We start from the raw sequence: 25203 nt of genomic DNA, 5'->3' as shown, positions 1-25203 counted from the left end.
CTGTGGCTGCAGCCATCTTGGTTGGGTTTATTTGCATATTTGCTCCTGATTGGCTGGTGGGGGTGGCTTGTGGGCGTGGCTTGTGGGTGTAGCGGGGTGATGGTTAATTTGCATATTACTCTTTTATTAGATAGGATTATTAGATAGGATGCCAGGGAATGCTCTGTTTTGGTGAGAAGAGTCCAAAATCATGCATGCAATTCGTACCTACACTCTAACTCAGTGGTCGGCAAACTCTTTAGTCAACGGAGCCAAATATCAACAGTACAACGATTGAAATTTCTTTTGAGAGCCAAATTTTTTAAACTTAAACTTCTTCTAAGGCCACTTCTTCAAAATAGACTCGCCCAGGCCATGGTATTTTGTGGAAGAGCCACACTCAAGGGGCCAAAGAGCCGCATGTGGCTCGCGAGCCGCAGTTTGCCGACCACTGCTCTACCTCAACAACAGCAATGTTTGATGAACATACCAGTCCATTTCACCTTCAAGTTGTTCATATAAACGTGTCCAGGTATCACACTAGCTATGGACATTGTCGCTTTGAGACACAAACAGACTGGCTTCATTTCAGATCATGGCAGTTCAAACTGAGTCTTGCATCTGGATGTACATATCTCACCCCTTGTTTTATGCAAGCAAAAACAGCCTGCAAACCAGCAGGGCATTTTTGGTGACACCCACATGGATGAGCCTAATACCGTTACCCCCATCCGAGTAAAAGAGGACCTCTTCCCCAGCTGTGTGGTCACCTTCACTTAGGCATGCTCCTTGTTTTTGTGTGTGTGTTTTTCTCACCATGTAACTAACCATCACCTATCATAATACCTCAAACACGGGAAGTCGTCCAAATTTGTTGAATGGATGAATGCATGGATTTATTAAAAGACTTTCATATGTTGCTTTCCCCATTTATTTGTCAAGGAAACAAGAAATATCCCAAGAAATGCCAGAGACTTTGAGTAACTTGCTGCAGATCATGTTACTAGTAAGTGAAAGAACTGGAATTCACACCCAGGTTTTTTCAGTTGCAACCCCCAGAGGAAACCAAGCTGGTACTCAGTTATATTTCTCAGCATCTCTCCTGAAACATGACCGTGGCCTCGCCAGGCAACCGTGAGAAAACGTCACCGTCTCTTCAGTGTCTCTGGAAATCAACGCAACGTTCATCCAAATGAGAATGTTTCATTGTACAGTTTGACGTAAATGTGCTCTTTTTTCACTCATGCGTGAACATTATGGGAAAATAATCCTACATCCCACTGTTTCAGATGGAGGCTTCTATACCACTCCTTAGTCAACAGTGGTTGTCTCGAAGTTGGTGGTGCTTCTGATCGTGTGGACTCTGAACCCTCCACCACTCTACTGAGTGTGTGCAAAACAAAAACTCCTGTTGTCTCATAGTCCAGATGTAAAGGTTATCGATATTCTACCGCCAGCCCCCGTTCCTCACAGCGCGCTCATTACCAAAGAGACCGGAATATGAGCAAGTGGAGAAAGGTGTTATCAAGCAGCAGCAGCAAATCAAAAAGAGATTCACAATCGGGAGTGTGCACTTATCACTGGAAAGTAATTATAGACTCGGACTCAGGAATAAGATATAATTTACACTGGATTAATTCTAGCTGTTGGGAGAACCCCTGATGAACAAAATGCTTTCTACTACAAATTTGAAGCCAGCGTGCCTTTTTTTGTTAAATGTCAGCATTAAATATTTATTTTTCATCTTGCCTGCTCTTTTTAAAGACCTAGGAAAACCCTGATTAGGCTTTTTCCCCGTTTACAATCTAAACTGCAATGTGAAATTGAGCTTTAAGTTACATTTGAAGTCTCTGACAACACCTGGAAATACTTATCAATATGAAGCATTAAATGTGTTTCCCACCCCCCAGAAGAGTATGTTTTGAACCAGAGCCAATGTGGATGTGTAGAGACCACTGGGCAAGCCACATTAATTCCACCCCCGACCCCCACCACACACACACACACACACACACACACACACACACACACACACACGATACAGAAAATCCTGCATGACCAGTCTAGCCTACAGCTTGAGAGAGACAGAGCTGGATATAACCAGTTATGGTTTGGGTGATTATCTGATCAAACAACAGAACAGGAAGGGTTCTTGTGGCCACTGGATGAAGGCAGACGATTCCGTGTTTCAAGGCTAGAGTTTTCCAGGAATAAGGCTATACCTTCAAGTACTGTTGGCTGAACAGCCAAATCTAAGAGTTGGCTTTATGTGTAGAAATTTGGATACAGTAGGCGCTAAGTTTCTCCCTGCATATCCTTTGAAATTAATCATTTGCACACACACCTCAGGCTGAAGGATCTATAATGTTCCCTCTTATCCCTCCATTTTCACCAACTGGCTCCTTCCTCTTTAGACTCATGTCTTCAAAGGAAGAGAACTCTGAACACCATAAATCCAAACGTTGCTTCAACTCCCTAGTTCCTCTCACTTTTTGTCTCTGCAAAACAGTGACATATAATTAGGGAGGGGACTTTTTGTTCCTGCCATTTGTAACCATAAAGCCTGCTCACGAATGTTAGACAAGATAAAAGGTCCAGCCAGTTCGATCCTGTAGAACGTTCGGTGATGACAGAAATGTTTTAGATCCTCACTGTCCAACACGATTGCCACTAGCCACACGTAGCTGTGAGCACTTGGCTACTGCGATTAAGGAAGCTGAATTTTTTATTTTATATCCTCTTCATTAATTTTAATTGAATGTGGATAGCCTCCTGTGGCTAGCAGCTACTTACGACACATGCAGGTCTAGACAACACGGCTCCTCTGTCGCCAGTTCCCGCATCCTGTTTCTCATAGGGCCTGGCTCCAGGAGCTGACACTGATTCTTTGAGAAATGGGATCCAGCCCAGCTGGTGTGTCTCAGTGGTTGAGCATCAACCTGTGAACCAAGAGGTCCCTGGTTCGATTCCCGGCCAGGGCACATGCTCAGGTTATGGGCTTGATCCTCAGTAGGAGGCACACAGGAGGCAGCCAATCAATGTCTCGCTCTCTCATCGATGTTTCTGTCTCTCTACCTCACTCCCTTCCTCTCTCTCTCTGAAAATCAATAAAAACATAGTTTTTAAAAAATGGGATACAGAGTGAAATTAAAACTATGTTCCAGTCCATGTGCTTGACTGCAAACATAACCAATCTACTTGACGCACACAACCAGACAAAAATGTTTTCTCAGGTACATAAACCCCCACAAATTCAATAGGAGGTCTGGAGAGTCAAGCCTGAGCTGACAGGGATAAATCTGATGCATGGCCAAGACCTTGCATCAAGAACAGTCTGCCTAGGACGCCAGTGTTGGCCTTGACAACACTGGACACTCACCACCCCCCTGCAGGATTCTGCTGCCCTTGGCCACTCTCCGATGGCCACTGACCTCTCAGGTCCACAACGGCCACCTCCAACAATCTGACCGAACTCGTGCCATTGTGTCACCCCTTAAAGATCCTGCCAGTGGTGGGAAGAAAATATCTGCCCCCCTTTTGGGTTCTATAGACACTGCCTTCTCCCCGTTTGGGCACAGAGGAAGGACTCAGTGCAGCAGTCATTTAAGCGCCAAGTGCCAATTTTATTTCTAAAGAGAGTAACTGTAATGCAAACTGTAAAGAAGGGGAAGCAGAATCAGAGTGATTTGCCTTACAGAAAAAAAAAGGTTCTCTTAATTCTTTTCAATTTTCTGAATATGGTTTTTAGTAATTAATCATTAGCTCCTGAATTATAACATAGAATTGTACAATTATAATGTAATTATAATTAGGTATAATTACATATAATTTGTCATGAAGTTATAATTCATAATTTATAATGGGCTTGGTGAAGCTAATGGTTGATGCTATTGAAGTCTCTGAAAACACCGCAGGAGAGCTGACTGCTTGGTGTGCGCCTGCCATCTAGTGGCGACAAGCATTAATACTCCCACAGAGAGAATCCAGAGTGCTTGAAAAGCAGGGTTTGTCAGAGCTAGTTTTTCCCATTTCAGCAATTTTTCCAATGTTTTGAGCCAATTAACCGTACAGTCCTTAGAGTTTTGGAATGATCTTGCATTGTATTCCATTCCATCCTCGGTTAATTGCAAACTGTAAATCTCTGAGAGGCACAAGGTATCATAGCACTGGGCCATCCCCACATTCCCTAACCCAGTTCCCTTTCTAAGACGGCTTTTATTTTACATGTGTCCGAAAACATGTGGTTTGGGCATATTGTTACTCTCCCACAGAGACTATGTTGGCCAGTATTATAAAAGCGCAATTATCTCTGGGATCATGGATGCAGACTACTGACTTCCAACGGGATTTCCGCCGCCCCTCCCCCTGCCCCCAAAAAGAGTGGTAGGTTTCATTTAAGAAAACAGTGAAAGGGGATCTATCCATATTCTCACGACCACTCCAGTACGAATGGGAGAGCTATAAGCAAAAGAGCAGGTCCAGACCTCAGCTTCATTCCTTCCAAGCCTGGTGAAATTCAGAAGGCGGCATTTGTCACACACCATACCCTGAGAGCAAAATCAAAACAATGTATCACGTATCTGAGAGGAATAAAAGGACACATCGCACCTTGTACTTCAAAGGTGCGATGTGTCCCTCTAAGAACACTTTCAGAAGGAAGTGTAACTCTCAAACAAGGGACCTAATATCGTTTCTGGTAGATTGGTGTAGGCGGCATGAATGGAAGCCTATACTCCCTATAGAGGGTGCATTCGAGGGCCTGGCTGACATGCTATTTTTGATTCAGACTATGGGCCTGGCTGACATGCTATTTTTGATTCAGACTATGAAAGGGAATAAGTGGAAAACTTAACCTGGATCTGGGAGCAGGAGGGAAATTTGGAGTATTAACCGTGACAGCAAGATAGGTTTGAGGTTTGGGGACTGAAGTGTTTGGGGGGCTGGTTCAAAGTCGACCTTGGCCAAGAGGGAGAACAAGATCAAGTTTCCTTCTTGGGAGCAGGGACTGATAATAAGGGCCTTTTCATTTTCAGAGGTTAATGACTTCCACAAATTCCTGAGTGGGTGGAGCATCCAGGCAGAGGCCTAAAGGGTGGAATTTCGGTCCTTAGGGACCGGGTGGGCCAGGTGAGGGGGCCTTTCTCCTCTTCTCTGACACTCCCCTCCCCCTCCCCCTGCCTGACCATCCCCTTCCCCTTCTTAGTGTTGCCCTTCTCTCCTTCCTGTTGGCTGACTCTTTTTCAAAAATGGCTGTAGCAGTTTTATCAAAATGATTACATGAAAGTCACGATTTGTTGTAACTATTGAATATCTAAGTTTAGTGAGTTAACCTGTACTTCTCTCTAAAACGTAAGTCTCTAGGGACGTTTCTTCTTAGTTGACTATGACCCCCAATTCCTAAAAACTAAAGTCATTGTTGCACTCTCACCAGAGCCTGCTATTTAGAGAGATGACGTGTGCACACATGCTCATGCCTAATGAGTGACTATGCAGAGATGAATCCTGTCCTCACGTGGCTTTTGAGACAATTCTGCCTGAGCTGAACCTTTTTTAAAAGATAAGAGTGGTACCCTTGGAGAACGCAGTAATGGTAGTTACTCTTAAAATGGTTAAGGATAGGTTGTGATTATTCCACACATATTTAGAATTATAGGCCCGGTGCACGAGATTCGTGCACTGGGGGCGGGGGGGGGGGGGGCGGTGTTCCGCAGCCCGGCCTGCCTCTCGCAGTCCAGGAGCCCTTGAGGGATGTCCGACTGCTGGCGGACATCCTTAGCGCTACTTGAGGTGGGAGAGGCTCCCATCACCACCGCTGCGCTTACAGCCATGAGCCTGGCTTCTGGCTGAGTGTGCTCTCCCTGTGGGAGCGCACTGACCACCAGGGAGCAGCTCCTGTGTTGAGCGTCTGCCCCCTGGTGGTCAGTGCGCATCACAGCGACTGGTCATTCCGCCATTCGGTTGATTTGCATATTAGCCTTTTATTATATAGGGTAAGTATGAACAATTAAGTCACATTTTAGATAACGAATAAAAATGTAGCCTCCTCCAAAGATGTTACACTGGCATATCCTTCCAAAATAAAAAATAAAAAATGTGAAAACTGTGTAGACTGTTACAAGACCCTGGCAGTACAGGGAACTCTGCCGCAGAAAGAGGCACAGTTTGCACTGCCTCCCACTCTGGGAATGGGATCCCTTCCTTTTCATTCCATACTAGTCTGCAGTGCCCTTCAATCATGGATTTGCTCATCTCTCCGAGGGCATTCCAGGCCTGCTAGGACTCTTTCTTGCTTTCAGTTTTTCCTGGCTGGGAACATAAGGTTAACATCCATGGGAAAAGTTAAGATTTTCAGGGACATTATATGTTTATACTCATCTACCCCGCAGGGTATAACCACTAGAGGGTAAATGGTGCTACAACAAAATAAAGCGATTCCCTGGGACAGAAAATTTTTTCATTTCAATTATTTCAAGTCCCACAGAAACCTGACTGACATTTTCTATGCATTTTTGAATAGATGTGCACAGAGATTTGGGATTTGAGTCTAATATAATAGCTATTTGAGTCTAATATAGGAGAGAAGATTAGCTTGTTGTTTAATCCAGTCACGAAAAGATAATCACAAACTCATAAGAGCTTAGATTTCTTTGACTAAATTTATGCAAATCAGTGCTTTTTATTACTCCTACTTTATACTTCCATTCTGCAGATGAAGTTCACTCAATATGGCGGCTCTGTGGTGTCAGTATACACACACCCACTAGGGTTAATTAAAATTGTTGCATTGTACAGAGCAATTATGCATATAATTCAGATCCACTACATTGACTGAGTTGTTCATAATAAGATGAAGGGAAAAAAGAAAATCTCAGAAGCATGTGCATTTTTAAAACATTTTTTATATATATTTTATTGATTCTTTACAGAGAGCAAGGAAGAGGGATAGAAAGTTAGAAACACTGATCAGCTGCCTCCTGCACACCTCCTACTGGGGATGTGCCTGCAACCCAGGTTGACCGGAATCGAACCTGGGACCCTTCAGTCCACAGGCCGAGGCTCCATCCACTGAGCCACACCGGTCAAGGCAAGCATGTGCCTTTTTCCTGCTTCACCATCATAAGCCCGTGGCTTTGGCCTGACTACTTTGGGGTCCCCCCCAGGCTGGGAGGTAGCGCTGGAACAGCTCTGCCCTAAGCTGGGCACCGGAACGGGCTGGGCAAGAGGACACGGGGCCGCCGGCCGCTCCGAGGGCCTGGGGCGTGGCTACCCTTCCAACCCCGCTTCTGGTCAGCGGCAGAGTTCAGATTCTCAGGGCGAGTCATTTGTTTCTAACTCCGGTGGTTCCCACCCAAAGTGCTTCTTCCTCAGTCCTCGGCCCACCTCGGGGAGCCTTCCCGCCCCTCAAAAAAGCCGGGGCGTGGAGCTGCGTCCCGCCCAAAGCCCGCAGTCCCTCGCGGAGGGAGCAGCCCCGCCCCGGCTGCCCTCTCCCGCACTCGGGGAGCCACAAGTGGGAGACAGTTTCCCACGCGGGGGGACCCTGGCCTTAGCGCCCAGACTCCTGGGGCGCATTTACCGGGGCGGGCGAATCGCGCCCCACCGGCCTCGGGGTCTGCGCTGCCGCCTCCCCTCCCCCGCGGGCGGCTCTGTGCGGGGTGGCCACTTGGCTCCCCGGCTGCCGAGCTGCGGACGCCGCGCGGGGCCGCCCCGCCTCCAACCCGACCCCCGAGGGGCGCCTCCACTGCCCGCGGGGTCTGCCTCCAGGTTCACGGCCCCAGTGTCCCAGCGGAGGCGCAGGGCCACCGAGGGCTCCTAAGCGTCCGGAGCCGCCTAGGGCGCAGCGCGCGGGGGAGGCGGCGGGCGGGGCGGGGCACGGGGGAGGCGGTGGGCGGGGCGCGGTGGGCGGGGCGCGGGAGGCGGTGGGCGGGGCGGAGGCAGGGGAAGGGGCGGGGCGCGGGCTCCCACCGCCTCCTCTCCGCCCTCCGCTCCGGCTCGCCCTCCTCTCGCAGCCACCGCTCGGCCTGAGCCCCCGGGAGTCCGCGGCGCCGGCGCCGGGCTGCGGGATGGGGAGCTAGCGCCACGGCGGCGGCAGTGGCCGCAGCGCAGCCTCCCGCCGCCCCCGGGCCCGCTGCGCCGGGGACGCGGGGCGCGGCCAGCCCGCCGGGGAGCCAGGCCCGCGGGCGGCAGCGCCAGGCAGGTGGATGCGGCTGGAAGATGGCGCCCTCGGGCCCGGGCCGCGTCAGGCGGCGGTGCCGGCGGGTGCTGTACTGGATCCCCGTGGTGTTCATCAGCCTCCTGCTGGGCTGGTCCTACTACGCCTACGCCATCCAGCTGTGCATCGGTGAGTGCGCCCCCAGCCCGCCCGCCCTCGCTCCCTGCGCGGCGCGCCCCACCGTCCCGGGACGCGGGACCCGCGCCCGCAGCCTCGCCTCCACGCCCGCCGCGCCCCGCCCCGCCCCGCCCCGGGATCCCCGGGAGCCTGTCCGCTGGCCCCGCGGCCAAAGTCAGCCCGGGGCAGCCTCCTTCCCCTCGTAACTCCCGGTGACGGTGTCACCTGCACCCCCACGCAGCCCGGAAACCCCTTCGCCTTCCGCTACCCCCTGCGGCCGCGGCCACACCTCCCACCCACCTGGGCGGGACGGTACCGGGGGACCCCGGGCCCCGCCGCCGCCAGCAGCCTCCGTCCAGGTGAGGCTGGGAGGTGGCGCTGGAGGCTGCGGGCTCCACGCTGGGCCCGGGGTCAGAGCCGCACCTGAGCTGAGCGGGGGCGCTGGCTGGGCCTCGGTGTCACCGCGGTGCCTGCTGGTGGCCCTTCATCCACTTCTTAAAATGTTCCAACAGCGCTCGGGGCCGGTTCTGCTGCCTTATAGTTTGAGGGTTAGCAGTTGGGCACGCTAGTTACCAGGAGGTGGGGGGGAGGGGAGCTACCAGAAAGTGTTTTCTGAGATAGATGCACCATCAGGATGTTCCAGACGCAGGAGAAAAGAGGTGGGCACCCGAGTGTTGTCATCCAAAAGCCCAGGGGCTCCAGTCCGAGGTTAGGCTCCGGAACTGTTGGGTAAGGTGCTCTCAACGCTGAAGATTTCAAAATAAGTAAGTTGGTTGTGCCAGCTGGGGAACAGTCACGGCCCTTGGTGTGGCAAGCAGGCCCCTGCGGTCAGAGGCTCTGTGAAAGCTGATTTGGGCTGTGACTTGTGAATGCTTCTTGTGTTGGGTGTCACACCTGAGAAAACGTGGATGTTTCTGCCCGGGGAGCGCGGACTGGCCTTAGGGGGGCCAGGGGAAAGGTTCCGTAGTGGCCTGTGTGGTGGAACCTTCTCAGCATAAGCGTTTTCCAAGTGTCAAGATTCAGCCTTGTCTCAAGAAGCCATCTCATCTCAAAATGTTTCCCCTCGGGAGAAATAGGAGGTGTCAGAGTAATACACAAAAAACAATTACCGACATAACTTTTAAGAGAACTGGGACCGACTTCCAGTTCCATGTAGCTTTAAAGGGTGACATTGCACCTCTGGGTATTGAATTGAGAAATGCTACTTCAGTATCAAAAAGTGAGTCTGTTTTTCACAAAGGGTCAGGTTGTGCGGAAATCAGGAAGGCAGCGCCTCTCACTGTGGATTACCGTCATCTAAAATGTGTCGAAGAAAGTTTTCAGAAGCATGTCTGAGTTCTGTATTAACTGGATATTAAAACAGCGTGCCTTCTGCAGACATACTGTGTATGTTACGTAACAGTTGGGACCTTTGTGGTATTTCATTCCTTCACCCTCTTAAAAGCAGCTGTTTCAATTGATGTAACTGCAGAAGAGGGACGTACCGGGAGGCGTCGATGATCCAAACAGGCAGCTTGCTCTCCTGTATTAGCCTATTAAGCTAAGAGGCTTAGGCCCAGACGCTGTCTCCTGTCCATCAGGAGGAAGTGTGTGATGGCTTGGGGGCGCTTTCCTTCCCTTACAGCTGGCCCCGCCCTTGGCTGAGGTGCGACTTGGAGGTCTTCCTGCAGTGAGTAGGCAGGTGATGGGGTGGAACTAAGTGGGAAATGGCTATTATATCTGGGTATTTATAAATATATATATTGTTATTGATTTCAGAGAGGAAGGGAGAGGGAGAGAGAGAGAAACATCAATGATGAGGGAGAATCAGTGATTGGCTGCCTCCTGCACACCCCCTACTGGGGATTGAGCCTGAAACCCAGGCATGTGTCCTGACCTGGAATCATACCATCACCTCCTGGTTCATAGGTCCACCCTCATGGGCCAGCTGGGCTGCGGGATATTTTTTATATACAGGGTGGGCAAAAGTAGGTTTAAGTGGTGAGTATTCGGAACAGAGTTTATTCTTGTGTTACTGTTTTCATAACCTGCGTGTCTTTTTTCATACAAACAACTGTAAACCTACTTTTGCCCCACTCTGAATACGTTCTTTATGTTTAAGATAAACCTGAAGCATCCCTGACATCCACATCACTGTTTTAGTAGGCGAACATTTGACCGAGAGGGAGCATGCGTCTTTTTAAGCTGCCTCAGTGACACGGGTGGTTATTGATCCCCGATGATCCAAAGTGAAGTCTTGGACCCCTTCTCTGCCTGCCTGGCCTGGTACAATGCCTGTCACGCTGAAAGCAATCAATAAATGGGTTTGACTGAACCAATAAATGATTCAGAGGCAGTATCTCTGAGGTTGTCAGAAAGTAGTTTTTATGTTTTCATTGCTGTAGAAACAAATAGGAAGTAATTGTATGAGAGGTCTAGATCCCAGACTCCGGAAGACAGAACACGTGGAACATGAATTTGATTCTGGAGATGGTGGCAGCTTGGGAGTGGTGCGTTCTAAAAGCTTGGGTAGCGATGGTTGAGTGGGAAGTTGACCTTGGCTGTACTGCAAGCACAGGGAAGATGGCAATCCGTGTGACAGACACACAAAACCAGCCTTCTCTCCTCTTCACAAACAAAGCAAGTGGGAATGCCAGCCTTCCCTGCCCACCCACCCCCACCCCCACGTTAATCACATCTCAGATTACCTGGGCCTTTGTGGATTCTCTTTCTCCTGGAGTCGCTATTCATAATCAGGTCTTCCATATTTCACCTGTTAAACACCAGCGGTGGTTGGGACCAGAGAGGGGGCGTTGGGGGCTGGGAACTGGCCTAGGTAACAGAATAGAACAATCAGGGCGATTTGCCTGCTCCTCCTCCTCCATCTGCGCTCAGCTGGGGATGACCCTGAGTCTAAATTACTGTGTGCCCTTTGCTGAGGGAACTGCAGTTTAGGAGTAGTGCTTATCCTGGTATCCTTGGAAACCGGAGATAATGATTCTCATTACAGTTAGTTTCTATATTTAACAACATGGATGTATGTGGCCCTCTGGGCACCTTTTCAGTTAGCATAATGTTCGCATGTTATAAAAATAAGCTCATCGCCCTTCTTGAAATGTGTGTATATAAAAACCACACGGGAGGTACGAATACTGTATGAGGATCAAGTGTTTCGGGTAAGTTTCCTTCCTGTTCTCCCAGGGAAAGCTAAAATAGGGCTGTTAATGCTGGGGGTCTTCTGAACATGTTTGTCTGGTTCGTTAATTAACTAGGCTCCTTTATTCCTATTACTTCTCCCCCTCCTTCCTTCCCTCTCCCTCCCCCTACTCTCTCAACCCCAGCTTCTTTTGTCTTAAAGTCCTTTGGTCCCTTTAATGATTAGTTAGCTCATTTTCCATAAAGTAAGATGAATTCAAAGGGTAAAATGTGTAAGCTGGTCCTTTAGGCTACAGAATTAGAGGGAGTCAAGGTAGTCTGCGGCCTCGGGCAGGCTTGGGTCAGTGGGCATCCTAGTCAGGGTTGAAATGTCTTACAAATCCACTGTGGGAGACATTGCGTTGACGTTGCTTGTTGAAGAAGGTACCGGAAGTTTCCCCTTTTAAAAAAGGCTAACATTGAAACTTGTTTGAACTCTATTTTTAATCTTTTTATTTTGTTGTACTTTCAAATTTATAGAAAAGTTTCAAGAGTAGTACCAGCAACCTGCACCTGTACACCCTTGTTGAACCATGCGTCATTTTCTCTTGCGCTTGATTTAATCTCGTGTTGTTGTGTACAGTAACACGCTGTACAGGCTTGCAGCCGAGGAGAGTAGGCTAGGCCGTCTAGCCCAGGTGTGTAGCAGGCTAGACCTTCTAGGTTCGGGTAGGTATGCTTTCCGATGTTTGCACAATGACAGAGTGGCCTAACATTGCATTTCTCAGAAGGTATCCCCCTCGTTACTGTCTGCTGTTGTAGCAGAAAAGCAGCCTTAGACAGTACTTGAGCAAATAGGTGTGGGTGTGTTCCAGTAAAATTTTAATTACAAAAATACTTGGCAGGCCAGACTTGGCCCTTGGGCAATAGATTGCTGACCCTGGAGTACGTTAGAAGTTAGCTCATTAGAATATTGGGCTTTTACTCACAGTTTGCAGTCTTATTAATAAACATCTCCGATGATTGCAGCGAATTCCTATATTCCTATATTCCGCAGTGATTATTGAAGATGTTTAAGAACTAGTCTGCATACTTGGGGATCAATTTGGGAGATGTACAATCATGTTTTCCTTATTTTAAGCAAATATCCTTAAGGATAAAATATATAAAACCTCATTCTTGGATACTGTTAAGCTATGATCTACAAGATCATAGCAAGCTCAAGGATGGAGACTGAAGGGGGCTCTAAGTTGCCTTTTATCATTAAACTAGAGGCCCGGTGCACGAAATTTGTGCAACAGTAGGCCTTCCTTCCCCTGGCTGCTGTCACGGCTTCCCTCTGGCACCTGGGACCCGGGCTTCCCTCGCAGCCCAGCTTCATCCCGAAGGTCATCTGGTCTAATTAGCATATTACGCTTTTTTTATTACAAATCAGTGGTTCTCAACCTCAGAACCGCTAGCAGGGTCGCCTAAGACCATCGGAAAACACAGATATTTACATTACGATTCATAACAGTAGCAAAATTACAGTTATGAAGTAGCAAGGAAAATAATTTTATGGTTGAGGGTCACCACAACATGAGGAACTGTATTAAAGGGTTGCGGCATTAGGAAGGTTGAGAACCACTGTTATAGATAGATGAATGTGAGCCACACAGGGAAAGCAGTGTGTTCTTGGTATTGGTAAACTATCCTTTACAAAATTATGCAGAATATTAAACCTTTTTAAAGAAAAAACAGACAGGTGATCATAGGAACACAAATTACTATCTATAATTATTAAAATAGTCTTAAATGAGGTGGGTGGAGGGCACATCATAGGAAACCGATGCATGTAAAACATTTAATGTGTAAAACACTAAGACATTTTTTGTTGACTATGATGATGCAAAGAATATTACTTCTGTGACTTTTCTGGATATCTAATATTTTGAAGATTTAAAAGTTCTGTGAGTATACTTGAAGTCTAAAGTTCAAATGTATAAAATATATGCTTCATATTCTTTTTTAATTTAATTTTTTTATTAAATTTACTGGGGTGACATTGGTTAATATCATATAGGTGCTGCCATTTGACTTTAATGTAAATGGTCCCTGGGAAAGGAAGAGAAGACTGGTTAATGCTATCTTGGTTCCATTTAGTGTCAGAAAATTTTTTTCCTTTGATATATTGGATAATGCAGCATTATTATTTGCTATTAAATCCTATTAGAGATAACATGTCAAACAGTTACCGTGCTCAGCACGTAGAGGTGCGTAATAAATGTTGAATTAATTAATCTCTTTGATTTCTTCCATCATTTGATTTTAAATGATTATTCAATCCATTTTCAATATGAAAACAAGCAATTGTATAAGGCTAATAGGTGAGTGAATAGGATCCAGCAGTCAAAACTCCATTTAAACTAAGGTTTGCTATAAAAATGTTTGCTTTCACATGCTTGCTAAGATTGTCATCCGTGACACTAAATGGAATACTTGCACCTGTGTTTCTGGTAATTAAACAGAAGCTGAAGGGGTGGCTTCTTAAATCAAGGTAATCAGTCGTCTCCAGGGAAGATGCGTTTCCACAGGGTTAGAGAAAGGTTAGCTTCAGAGGGTTGTGGTAGGGCTGGCTCAGAAGCTTTTACTGAACCCTGTGCCCACAGAGATGTTTAGAGGGAACAGAATTGAGGTCTTTTCCTAATAGCTAAGAAAACAGATTGCCTCTGGGGAGAGAAAACACACACACACACACACACACACACACACACCCCAAATCAAAAACAAAAACCCTGAAACCTTCTGTCTGCCTTGGGCACCAGGAGAGGGGAATACCTTTCAGAGCAGGAAAGCAGAAGTAGAAAACAAAAACCCCGCCCCTAGGGGCCTGGGAGTCGGTTGCTGGACCAGGTAAACAAGCAAGCAACAATCAATACATCAGGTCCCAAGAGCTGATGGCGAGCCTTTGTGGTAATGGCTTTCTAATTGTGTTCTTAATCTTACCGCGGATCAATCTCTCAGCCTAAGGTTGTGACCGGCAGTTTTTGCCGCTGCTGCCAACGAGGTGGCGGTTTGGGCTCCTCATTTCTTACCTGGTGCTCAGGCAACTTTTACTCTGCTCCCTGCTCAGGGCCGGGGACTTGGGGGTGCAACTGAGCTGGGTGCAGAGAACCTCCTGAAACAACTCAGTGGATCCCCAAGAAGACTGGAGAACTAGCTTAGAAAATGGCCCAGCCAGTGTGGTTCAGTGGTTGAGTGTTGACCTATGAACCAGGAGGTCAGGGCACATGCCCGGGTTATGGGCTCGATCCCCAGTGTGGGGGTGCAGGAGGCAGCTGATCAATGATTCTCTCTCATCATTGATGTTTTTCTCTCTCCCTTCCTGTCTGAAATCAATAAAAATATTTTTTTAAAAAGAAAATGGGCAGAAGCCAAGAGAAGGTGGGTGACGTGGAGCTGACATTGTTCCGGAGGAGTGGCCATTGGGTGCTGGACGGGGCTGAGGCCCTGATGACCTGCGGTCAGGGAGCCCTGAGGCCACCCTTGCTCCCCGGGGCTGGTGGAGATGCTTCCAGGGGCCCCTAGCTGACTAAGCCAGGCTGTGCCCAGGGCCCAGGCAACAGGGTTCTGCAAGAGCAGGTGTTTGATCTCTTTGGCTTCCGTGGTAGAAAAAAGTGCCAGGGAGGAAAAAAAAAAAAAAAGACCAATATGTTCCAGAGATTAGGATGGATGAGTTCTCAATGAGAGATCCCCACTGATATTTTCTTGCTTGTTTCATTTGTTTTTCTTTTTCATCTTGTTAGAAAACTTGTGGTTTTTCTTCTCAGAAAAATGAAACCAGGACTTAACGTTTCATAATTTATACTGATGATTTCATGTACTTTGGGCTTACATCACACCTCTTAGCCTCTTTTCTCCAGGAAGTGGAGCGTTCATGGGGCTCCTGGGACTCCACGCTGTGTTTGATGGCGGTAGAAAAACTATGTTGCCTCGAGTGCAAAATGAGAGATTAGCACACGGCATAGTCTTGATGCTCTCCGGTGGGAAACCAGTTTTCCAAAGAGCATTTGGAAAGACAGTTTTTTTGTTGTTTTGTATTGTTTTTTGTTAATCCTCACCCGAGGATATTTTTCCATTGATTTCAGGGGAGAATGGAAGAGAGAGGGAAAGACAGAGAGAAACATCGATGTGAGAGACACATCGATTGGTTGCCTTCTGCATGTGCCCCAACCAGAGCCTGGCTAGGGAGGAGCCTGCAATCAAGGTACGTGCCCTTGATGGGGATCAAACCGGGACCCTTCGGTCCGAAGTCCGAAGGTCTGTCCGCTGAGCCAAACCGGCTAGGGCTGGAAAGACAGTTTTAATATTGTGTGGAATCCTGTGATTTTATGGAAGCATTTAGGTATATCACAGAGAATTGACACCAAAAGTATAACATAGTTGAATTAATTTTCTTAATAGTCCTTTTGAAAATTGTTGAAATATTTTTGCTAATTCCTTTAAGGGTGATTTTATTGTAATATCTTAGTTGTCAGCTCAGTCACACACTGAGAGTGGAAAGGGGTGGCATCAGCAGGCAGGGGACAGAGGGAGGGCAGCAGGGAGGAGGTGGATGACCTGGTTTCTTAAGGAGCATATGGCGGCAGTAAAGTGACAAGCTAGGATTGCCTGCAGTGTTTCCTTTAAGGATGATGTCACATTGTGAAACACTTGTGTAGCAGTTTTCCCAACTTCACTTTTCATCTGACGATGCCTTTTAAATTCAATCATAAATATTAGTTCCTGAAATGTTACTAAACCCCCGTTTATACTTGATCTCAGCCAAAAGCCCGAGAAGTGATGAAAGTCCATTTTTATATGAGAAAAAATATGCTGCATTTCTTACCTTAGCACTTCTCACCCATCTGAAATGCATACTTGTCGGTAGATCATTTTAGATACGTTGCTGATAACATTGTGAAGACGCAGATGAGGGACAAGTGCTTTTCTGAAGATGGCTGGGTTTTCGTTCTTTGCCAGTGTTTCTCCATGGTCTCCTGAAATTTCTCTCATGTGGAGTGTAAATTAAGCATTCCTGCTCTATGTCAGTTAATTTGACCTTGTTGTGTTATTTCACTAGCATTGCAGAAGTCCAGGGGAGTGCATCACAAAACAAATATCAAGCAATAATCAAACACCTTTTTCTTTAAGTCCTAAAGAGCAAATATCCAAAGAGTACCATAGCATGGCTGGTGTGACTCAATGGCTGAGCGCCAACCTATGAACCAAGAGGTCACAGTTCGATTCCCGGTCAGGGCACATGCCTGGGTTGCAGGCTTGATCCCCAGTAGAGGGCGTGCAGGAAGCAGCTGATCAAAGATTCTCATCATGGATGTTTCTAGCTCTCTCTTCTTCTTCCTTCCTCTCCAAAATCAATAAATATACATACAAAACAAGAACAAAGCGTACAATAGTTTCAATGTAGTTTATCTTCATGATCATCTTATAATACAACTAGAGGCCCGGTGCACGAACCACGGCAGCGGCGCTCGCCAGCCGTGAGCCCTGCATCTGGCACCTGTCGGTCAGCTGAGCGGCTCTCCCCCTGTGGGAATGCCCTGACCACCAGGGGGCAGCTCCTGTGTTGAGCGTCTGCCCCCTGGTGGTCAGTGCGCATCATAGCGACTGGTAGTCCAGTTGTTTGGTTGCTTAGGCTTTTATATATACAAATCCTTATAAAAGCAACTCAATCGTTTCCAAGAACTTCATAGATTTTATTTGATCATAATTCAGTGAAATTTGGTGAGTTGGAATACTTTGTCATGCTAATCTATTTTCTTATATATAGATAAAATTAAATGTCTTGTTTTGGTTTCTGTGTTTTTTTAAATGTTTTTTAAAAAAGGGTTTTCACCATCTTTGAAGGCTATGTTTAGAATTAGGTGACTTAAAACAGACGGGATTGTGTCCCTGATCCTTTTGGGGCCCAAGAGTCAACTTAAAGAGGTAGGTGAATCTGAAGCGTGACGTTTCAGCAGATTTGTAGGGATGTGAGAGAGTGTGACTTGAAATGCAGGCTCTGTAATGCTTGTGTAACTCACAGTGGGACACACACACACACACACACACACACACACACACACACACCCATCCCCCCGCTTCCAAGCAGCCGAGGTTGAGCCGAATAGAGGCACCTGATACCATTTCTGAGCAAGTAAAGGACTTCGATGAGGAGCCTCAAACTGAAAGTCGGACAGAACTTGCAGGGGCTGACTCTGACCAGGCTTATTACTGGGAGGGAACTACATGGGCTGCGTTTTAGGAAGAGCGGCCGAAAGGGGTTTATCTGCTTAACTGTGACTAGTGATTATCCGGGCACGTCCGGGAGGCCAGTTGATGGGGAAGGATGGAGACCAGACACCAGTTTGACTTAATTGAGGGTTTATTTATAGAACATTTTACATGACAGGCAGCTGATTCCAGGACTAGGCCACACTGAAAAGTAAGATACACAGAACTGAGAGCAGTGTGTCCCTGTGGGGGGGGGGGGGGGGGGGCGGGTAAGAGAGTAGTGGTTCATTATCAGCCCCTCAAAACTTGCATTTTATAAGATATTACAAAATCCAAGAATTGAATGCATTTCAACCACCTATAACATATATATATATATATATATATATATATATATATATATATATATATATATATGATCAGCCGCCTCCTGCACACCCCCTACTGGGGATGTGCCCGCAACTAAGGTACATGCCCTTGACTGGAATCGAACCTGGGACCCTTCAGTCCACAGGCCGACGCTCTATCCACTGAGCCAAACTGGTTAGGGCTGTAATATATGAATACTCTTTTCACTGATTCATTCATTGAGAAATATTTATTAACTACGCTGGGAGTTTACATTCTCTTTAGGGGCCGGGAGAACAAATAAGAAACGTAAGTAGACACTTCAGTCATCAAAGCACATGAATCTTTGGAGAGACTTACCTATTTTAGCTTTATGTTTTGTGATCACTCAGATGCGATCAACAAGTTTGTAATGCTTTTATAGTTTCACATTATTGCAGGCTGAATTGTGTATGTGTGTGTCCCCCCCGCCCCCCCATTCATATGTTGAAGCCCTGATCCTCAGCATCTCAGAATGTGGCTGTATTGGGGATGGAGCCTTTAAAAAGGTGATTAAGTTAAAATTAGGATGAACCCTGATCTCATACAATGTGATACAGACACAGAGATTGAGGACAAAGCGAAGAGAAGGGGGAGCTGCTTGGTCAGCCAGGAAGAGATGTTTTAAAAGAAAGCAACCCTGCTAACATTCTGCTCTAGGTTTCTAGCCTCCAGGGCTGTGAGCAGATAGGTGTCCATTGTTTAAGCCCCCCACTGAGGTGCGTTGTTATGGCAGCCCTGCCCATGTGTAATACACGCACAGAAAACCATCAAGGGCCTTTTTTTCTTTCAGGACATTGAAATGCAATAATCTGAAGTAAGGATTTAGGTGACAAAATTAATTAGAGAAGCCATTTGACTGTTTAAAAGAATAATTTAGAATATGTAAAAATTTTGCCCTAATATACGTATAACCAATCAAAGCCCTAGCTGGTTTGGCTCAGTGGATGGAGTGCCAGCCCACAGACTGAAGGGTCCCAGGTTTGATTCCGGTCAAGGGCACGTATCTTGGTTGCAGGTTCCCTGGCCCTGGTTGGGGTGCATGCAGGAGGCAACCGATGGATGTGTCTCTCTCACATCAGTGTTTTTCTCTGTCTCTCCCTCTCCCTTCCACTCTCTAAAAATCAATGGAAAAATATCCTCAGGTGAGGATTAACAACAACAAATAGCCAATTAAAAAAAAAAAAAGAGCTGCTAGCCTACTGTACATAGTCTAAAACTCAACAACAGTTTTTGAGTCACCAGAGCACTAATGCTGTGGGAACCTTGTCCATTTAAAGAGTGACATGTCAGCAGATGTACCTGGTGCACACACTGGGGAAAGCGAGCTGGTGGAGGGGGTGGAGGTGGGGGACGTCCCTGGTCTGTGGTATTAACCCTGAGCCGTCCTTATCCGCAGCACAGGGACCCGACCCAGTCGGGAATGAATCACAAGGTATTTGTATCGCTGGCAGACCTAGGGTAAGTGAAGTGGTTTTAGGAAAAGAAAGCAAAGGTCATTTAATTGGGGGGAGACCCAGACAGGAAACATGAGGTGTGGCCCACACAGGGAGCAGAGGGAGAGAGTCACCCCAACACTTTCCGGATGACTGACTTGTTCAGTTCCCGACAGTGACTTGACGCTTCCCACAGACACGCGTGGATACATCTAGCACATAATTAGGTGACGTCTGTGTAGTGTTGCGCTCCTGTAACAGACTGTGCCTTACCGCAGGGCAGGGGTGGTGCAAAGCTCTCACCTCCAGGCCCCCAGTTTATGCTGTTATCAGATTTGCTTTAGCTGCAACTGAATGTACACACGATGACGGTCAGCTCGTCCGCTAGCTGCTGGCGGTAACGCAGCACAGGGCCAGGGAAGGACTGGCTGCAAGTTAGGAGGGAAAGGCGTACTGTAGTCAGGCTGAGATCAAAGGAAGATTGTGTGCCTGAGCAGTGTACCCGGGAATATCCCACAGCCAGGCTGTCAGAGGAAGTGGTGCTGCCCGGTGCCCCAGTGCCGGCAGGGCGAGCCAGGAATAGCTCCAGCATCCCCTTGCGGGAGTTAATAGCTGCTGCCACCCAGTGCTATCCTGCAGTAACGATCGCTGGTGCTGATGTTGCTTTCAGTCTTTTCGCTTATCCCTTCACGAGTGCCACTGTAACACTCATGCTGATGAGCATCGTAAGCACAAAGGCTGGAATTACAGCTTTACGCAGTTCCTGGAGTACGGTGTAATGGTCAAATAATTTACACAGACCTAGAAACACTGGTTTAGTTTTTTTAACGTGTTATGTGTGCTCTCTTGTGTCACTCTGGTCATAGAGTACTCGGCACGAAGCTGCTAACCCGGGGAGGTGGTGTTAGAAGGAAGTCTGTTTCCTTGGAGGAGTGAATGAGAAGCACTCGTTTTTGGGGGGAGTAACAAATCAGACAGCTGATGTTCAGTGGTGAACAGAAGCACTCTGGGCGTTGTCCTCTGTGATAGTTCTGAGTATACCAGATAATAAGAGATTGATCTGAGGACGAGTAAAAAACACACAACAAAAGCTGTTTCCATCTGATCTGATATATTCTTAAATGCTGAAATAACCACAATACAGTGGGATTTTGCTTGCTAGCGATACATAAATATGTACGTACACATATAAGAAAGATGTGGAGTTACATTGGGCAAGATCATCATGAAGACCCCTCCAATTCTAACAATTTGGTTCTGATTAATGAGGGAAATGTGTTCAGGATCTAAAGTCCCCATGCACCCCTTTCCAACCGTGGACAAGCGCTCAGCGGGAGCCAGGGAGAGAGGTTTGCTGAGGGAGTGGCGTCCCCCACAGACTTGCACAGTCTTTGCCCCTCAGGCCCAAGGGCATCTGGAATTGGGAACGAAGGGGCTTGGAGATGAAGAGATCCAGGCATGGCAGGGACTTGGTGGAGCCCAGCCCTCTCCGTGGGGCAGAGAGGGCCACACAGCCCTGCCTCACAGGCAGGTAAGCGCACCTCACGGACATGTGCACGCCGCTGGCACCGGGAGTCTCTGCTGTTTTACCTGGAGACAGGGGTCCTCGGATCCGGTTGAGTAAGCTCTGAAATGAGGACGCTGAGAGCAAGGGACCCGCCCCGAGGTCAGGTTGCCTTATTTAATTGCACCGCCCAGCAGTCGGTGGCTCCGGAATGCCGTTCTCTTTGCCAAGGGGAAGCGGCAGTGAGAGTGTCGGAGCCACATCAGGAGACAGAGTCTTCATTTCCCCTTCGAAGCTCATGGATTGAAAGACCTGCACGTCCCCGTTGATGAAGTGCAAACACTCAGTAGGTGTGTTTTCAGCCTTCAGTTGGATAAGTTCGATTTGACACCGTCTGATTCTTTAGAGAAGAGCTTCTTAGATATTTAGGACAACGATTTGGTCGACCTGCTAAAGAAATGTGGAGACAGAGAAAAAATACTTCTGACTTGGAAGAGTTTGATAATGGTCAGAATGATAAGTGACCATTCGAGGACAGGTGTATGTCCCATCTCTCTTTATTGCCCATTTAGGCAAGCCGGGGATGTACCTTAGGAGTGTGTCTGGGCAGGACCAACCTCAAGAATGTTCTTTCTTGCCCTAGCCGGTTTGGCTCAGTGGACTGAAGGGTTCTGGGTTCACTTCCTGTCAAGGGCATATTAGACCCCGGGTTTGGGTCTCAATCCCCAGTAGGGGACGTGCAGGAGGCAGCCGATCAATGATTCTCTCTCATCATTGATGTTTCTATCTCTCCCTGTCGCTCTCTTAAATCAATAAAAATACGTATTAAATAAATAAATAAATAACATGACAGTTGGGTCAGCCCTGAAGACTTGGGGTGGGGTGAGTGCCAGTTCTCTTAGCCCAGCAGGTAGGTGGAGAGAATGAGGGCAGCCCCTGTCCACTGTGGTGGGAAGAAAGTGAGCTGCATTGTTGCAAGCTCCAAAGGCTTTCCTTAACACAAAGTAACAGAGTCTGGTAATACTGTTCATTTATAATTACGTATTAGGAAAACTTTTGATGGCTAGATAATACTGAGGCCTGGTCACCTGATAACAAATGGCGTGTTACATGCCATTAACCTTTTGGACCCTCCCCTTGAAGCATAGTAACCTCCATCTTGGGTAAAAACTGCTGTTTAAAATTTTAACCCGGCTATTCTGGCTTCTGTAAACGTTTGCTTGCTTAAATAATAGGGAAATTAAGACCACTCCCATTCCAGAGAGGCCATAAACTATGTCCCAGACAGAGTTGTCAGTGCTGGCGCCAGGCCAGGCCTTGAGATGTGGTCTCACGGCCCCTTCCCAGCACACAGGACTTCTTTCTCAGAAGGTCCGGAAGTCTCATTCCAAATTTGGAAGACAAAGGACTGAAAAAAGTATAAATAGGAAAGACTTCCTCTATTTGGGGCTCAGAATTTGACAGAGACACTCTGAGCCCACTAGTTCTAGCGTAATAATAAAAGACTCCAAATTAATTTGGCTTACTGATTCAGGCGTCTTCTGATTTACAATATAACCCCCTCTGGTAAGAGACTGCCTGTACCCCGGCTTATGTTGCCTGACTTTACTACAGTTCATTTCTGCCTTTGATGTTACATCGCGGCGTTCTTCAGGAAAAGGTCTGCACTCGTTCGTCTACCATTTCTCATGGCTGTCTGGTCATTTCTAGTATGGAGTTCAGATCAGTATAGTTCAGTGGTCGGCAAACTGCGGCTCGCGGGCCACATGCAGCTCTTCAGCCCCTTGAGTGTGGCTCTTCCACAAAATACCACGTGCAGGCGCGCACGTACAGTGCGATTGAAACTTTGTGGCCCATGCACAGAAGTCTGTCTTCGGCTCTCAAAAGAAATTTCAATCGTTGTACTGTTGATATTTGGCTCTGTTGACTAATGAGTTTGCTGACCACTGGTCTAGTTTGTTAGATACACGTTCTGGAGTGGAGGCAGGGGGAGTGCATCGAACCACCTGCTTCTCCCCGAATTACACAGCCTCTCCTCCTCATACTGAGGTTCTGATGCACATCAGGCCCTCTCCGAGCCCGGCTGAGTCCTGGTGGGCGCACGCACGTGGGGGGCGGAGAGAAAGGAGCTCTGGGAGGACCAGGAAAAGAACACGCAGTTTAAAAATTCCCTGGCTTAGTGTTTTCTCATTATGTTAATTTGCCCACATTGTAATTCACCTGCATTTTTCTGCTTACTCACACTCAAAAGGTCTCCCAGCAGTTTTTTCCCATCAACTTGACATTTCACTCTCCTGAAACCTTAGGAAACTGTAGCACGGCTGAAAGCTAAAAATGCACGGTGTACTTCCTTCTCCAGCCAGGGTAAATGCACTAAGGCCTGGAGTGTTCTAGAAACAAGGTCAGCCTGTTTTGCAGCTCAGTGGGCAAAGGATGAGCTATCAGAAGTGATCTTGGAGATGTTATTCGGAGCCAGATCACCTTCAACCCCCCAGGCTTCAGTAGGGAGAGTGCACTTGTCAATTCCATGCAAAGCTGTGGGAGGGTGTTTAGTCAGAGAACACGAAGTTACATTTTACAAGAGATCCAGCTTTCTTATTGCAGAATGAGTTTTTAAGGCACGTGTGGGAATCCGTGAGAAATGTAGGTTGCCTGGCACGGTGGGTGTGGTCAGGACCCTTAGGAATGTGAGATCTGGCTTTTATGGTAACTGGGGGGACCCCCCCCCGCAATTGGAAATTATGTCTCTAGGGTCCAAGCTCTACACTATAAAAGCTGTCAACGTAAGAAACATGCAAACCTATAGAGAATTTTAATGAGTTTATTTGAGCCAAACTCACGACAATTGCCAGGAAGCAACGTCTCCATGGGTTGAGAAAATACTCCGGAAAAAGGCAGTTTTACCACTTGTTTTATACACCAGAATCAAAGGGGAAGGTGTTAAGGGGGTTACGTGAAATCCACTGGTGATAGATTAGGGAGGCAAGAGAAAGCAAAGTGGGGAAATCTCTAAGATTGGATCAAAAGTAAAACAGACACACACATGCTTCTTTTCCATTGGTGTGTTAGGGGCAGAAGTGGAACAGTGGGAACTAGCTATAGCTAGAAGAAGTATTAATCATGCTCTGTTAACCATGATGGTCTGTTCTGATTAGAGAAAGCACCTTCTAACCTGGCTGGGAGTTGTACGCCTGGGGACATGGGAGTTAGCGCCGGAATGCAGATTGACAACCTTGTTGCTAAAACAATCAGGTCCGGAGGCGCCCGCCCTTTGCGACCCCAGCCCGCATTGCGTGTAACCTGTAGCCATTACATCTTGCCTACTTCCCCATGCCTGCAATTCCTACTTTTCCGGGTGATCTTTGTCCTTCTACCCAATATAAGTAGCTGGCTTATGGGGAGGGGTAGAGCCGATTTTCATGGATGACCTGCCCATTCTCCATGCTACCGGCAGTATTGGAATAAACACTCGTATATGATTCAGCCCTGTCTCTGCTTCATTGGCTCAAGTAGTGACAGGCAGCCGGGACCCCTCGTTTGTTCCATTTCAGGTGGGTGCAGGGTAGTGAGTAGTTAACATTCACAGCACATAGCGATGGTGTGAGGGGAACAAGGTAACAATGAGGGTTCTCTGGGTCAGTGCTTTGGTGGGAGATTGTACCCTATGGGGTCTGGAAAAGGAACTACTCTGACATCCCACAGGTACGCTCTTGTAGATATAAAAAGACAATGAAGGTAGGTTGCCTTTTGTCAAGGAAGATACTAGCCTAGGACAGGACTGCCTGCCGTGACCCCTTGTAGTTAGGAAGTTCTCATTTCAGACCACCCTGTGCGGTTACAGGCCTCTGAGTCTGTCGGGCCCACCATGTAGGCCTCCTCTGAGTCTGCCAGGTGTCGTTTTCGGCCCCTTTTTCACCCACAAAGCCTTCTCTTTACTCTGTTTCTACTCTGTAGCTATTTATCTGTCCTGGACAGAACAGTTTCTACAAACCCACTGATGATTGTATTTATAGAATGACTTTTGCCCTAGGTTTCTAAAAGTCAGTATTTTTTTTTTTAAATTAATACATCACAGTAGAACCGACGATACTTTTAGAGCCAGAGGAACCTTTCAGATAAAGTGCAAATTTTTGTTTAAGGAATAAAATTGAAGCACCGGTCAGCTGAATGTCATGATCAAGGCCACACGTGCTGGGTGGGAAGAT

General features: G+C 47.4%; 2 protein-coding genes across 2 annotated transcripts in view; both read left to right on the top strand.

Annotated features, from left to right (window-relative positions):
• MICU3 (mitochondrial calcium uptake family member 3) overlaps positions 1–1722 on the top strand; it is a 99736-nt gene extending 98014 nt beyond the window's left edge. The window contains exon 16 of the transcript XR_013960295.1: positions 922–1722. The gene's annotated coding sequence lies outside the window, so the exon portion shown is untranslated. The remainder of the gene's footprint in view (positions 1–921) is intronic.
• Positions 1723–8052: 6330 nt separating this feature from the next.
• Positions 8053–25203, top strand: part of ZDHHC2 (zDHHC palmitoyltransferase 2) — a 60955-nt gene continuing 43804 nt past the window's right edge. Inside the window, exon 1 of the mRNA XM_080661181.1 lies at positions 8053–8317. Within this exon, the coding sequence (XP_080517307.1) occupies positions 8191–8317 (127 nt within the window). The 5' untranslated portion in view covers positions 8053–8190. The remainder of the gene's footprint in view (positions 8318–25203) is intronic.

The sequence above is a fragment of the Plecotus auritus genome (genome assembly GCF_963455305.1).
Source record: "Plecotus auritus genome assembly, chromosome: 3".
NCBI classification, from domain to species: domain Eukaryota; kingdom Metazoa; phylum Chordata; class Mammalia; order Chiroptera; family Vespertilionidae; genus Plecotus; species Plecotus auritus.
The sequence above is the reverse complement of the archived record's forward strand: the minus strand, read 5'-3'. Positions and strand labels throughout refer to the sequence as shown.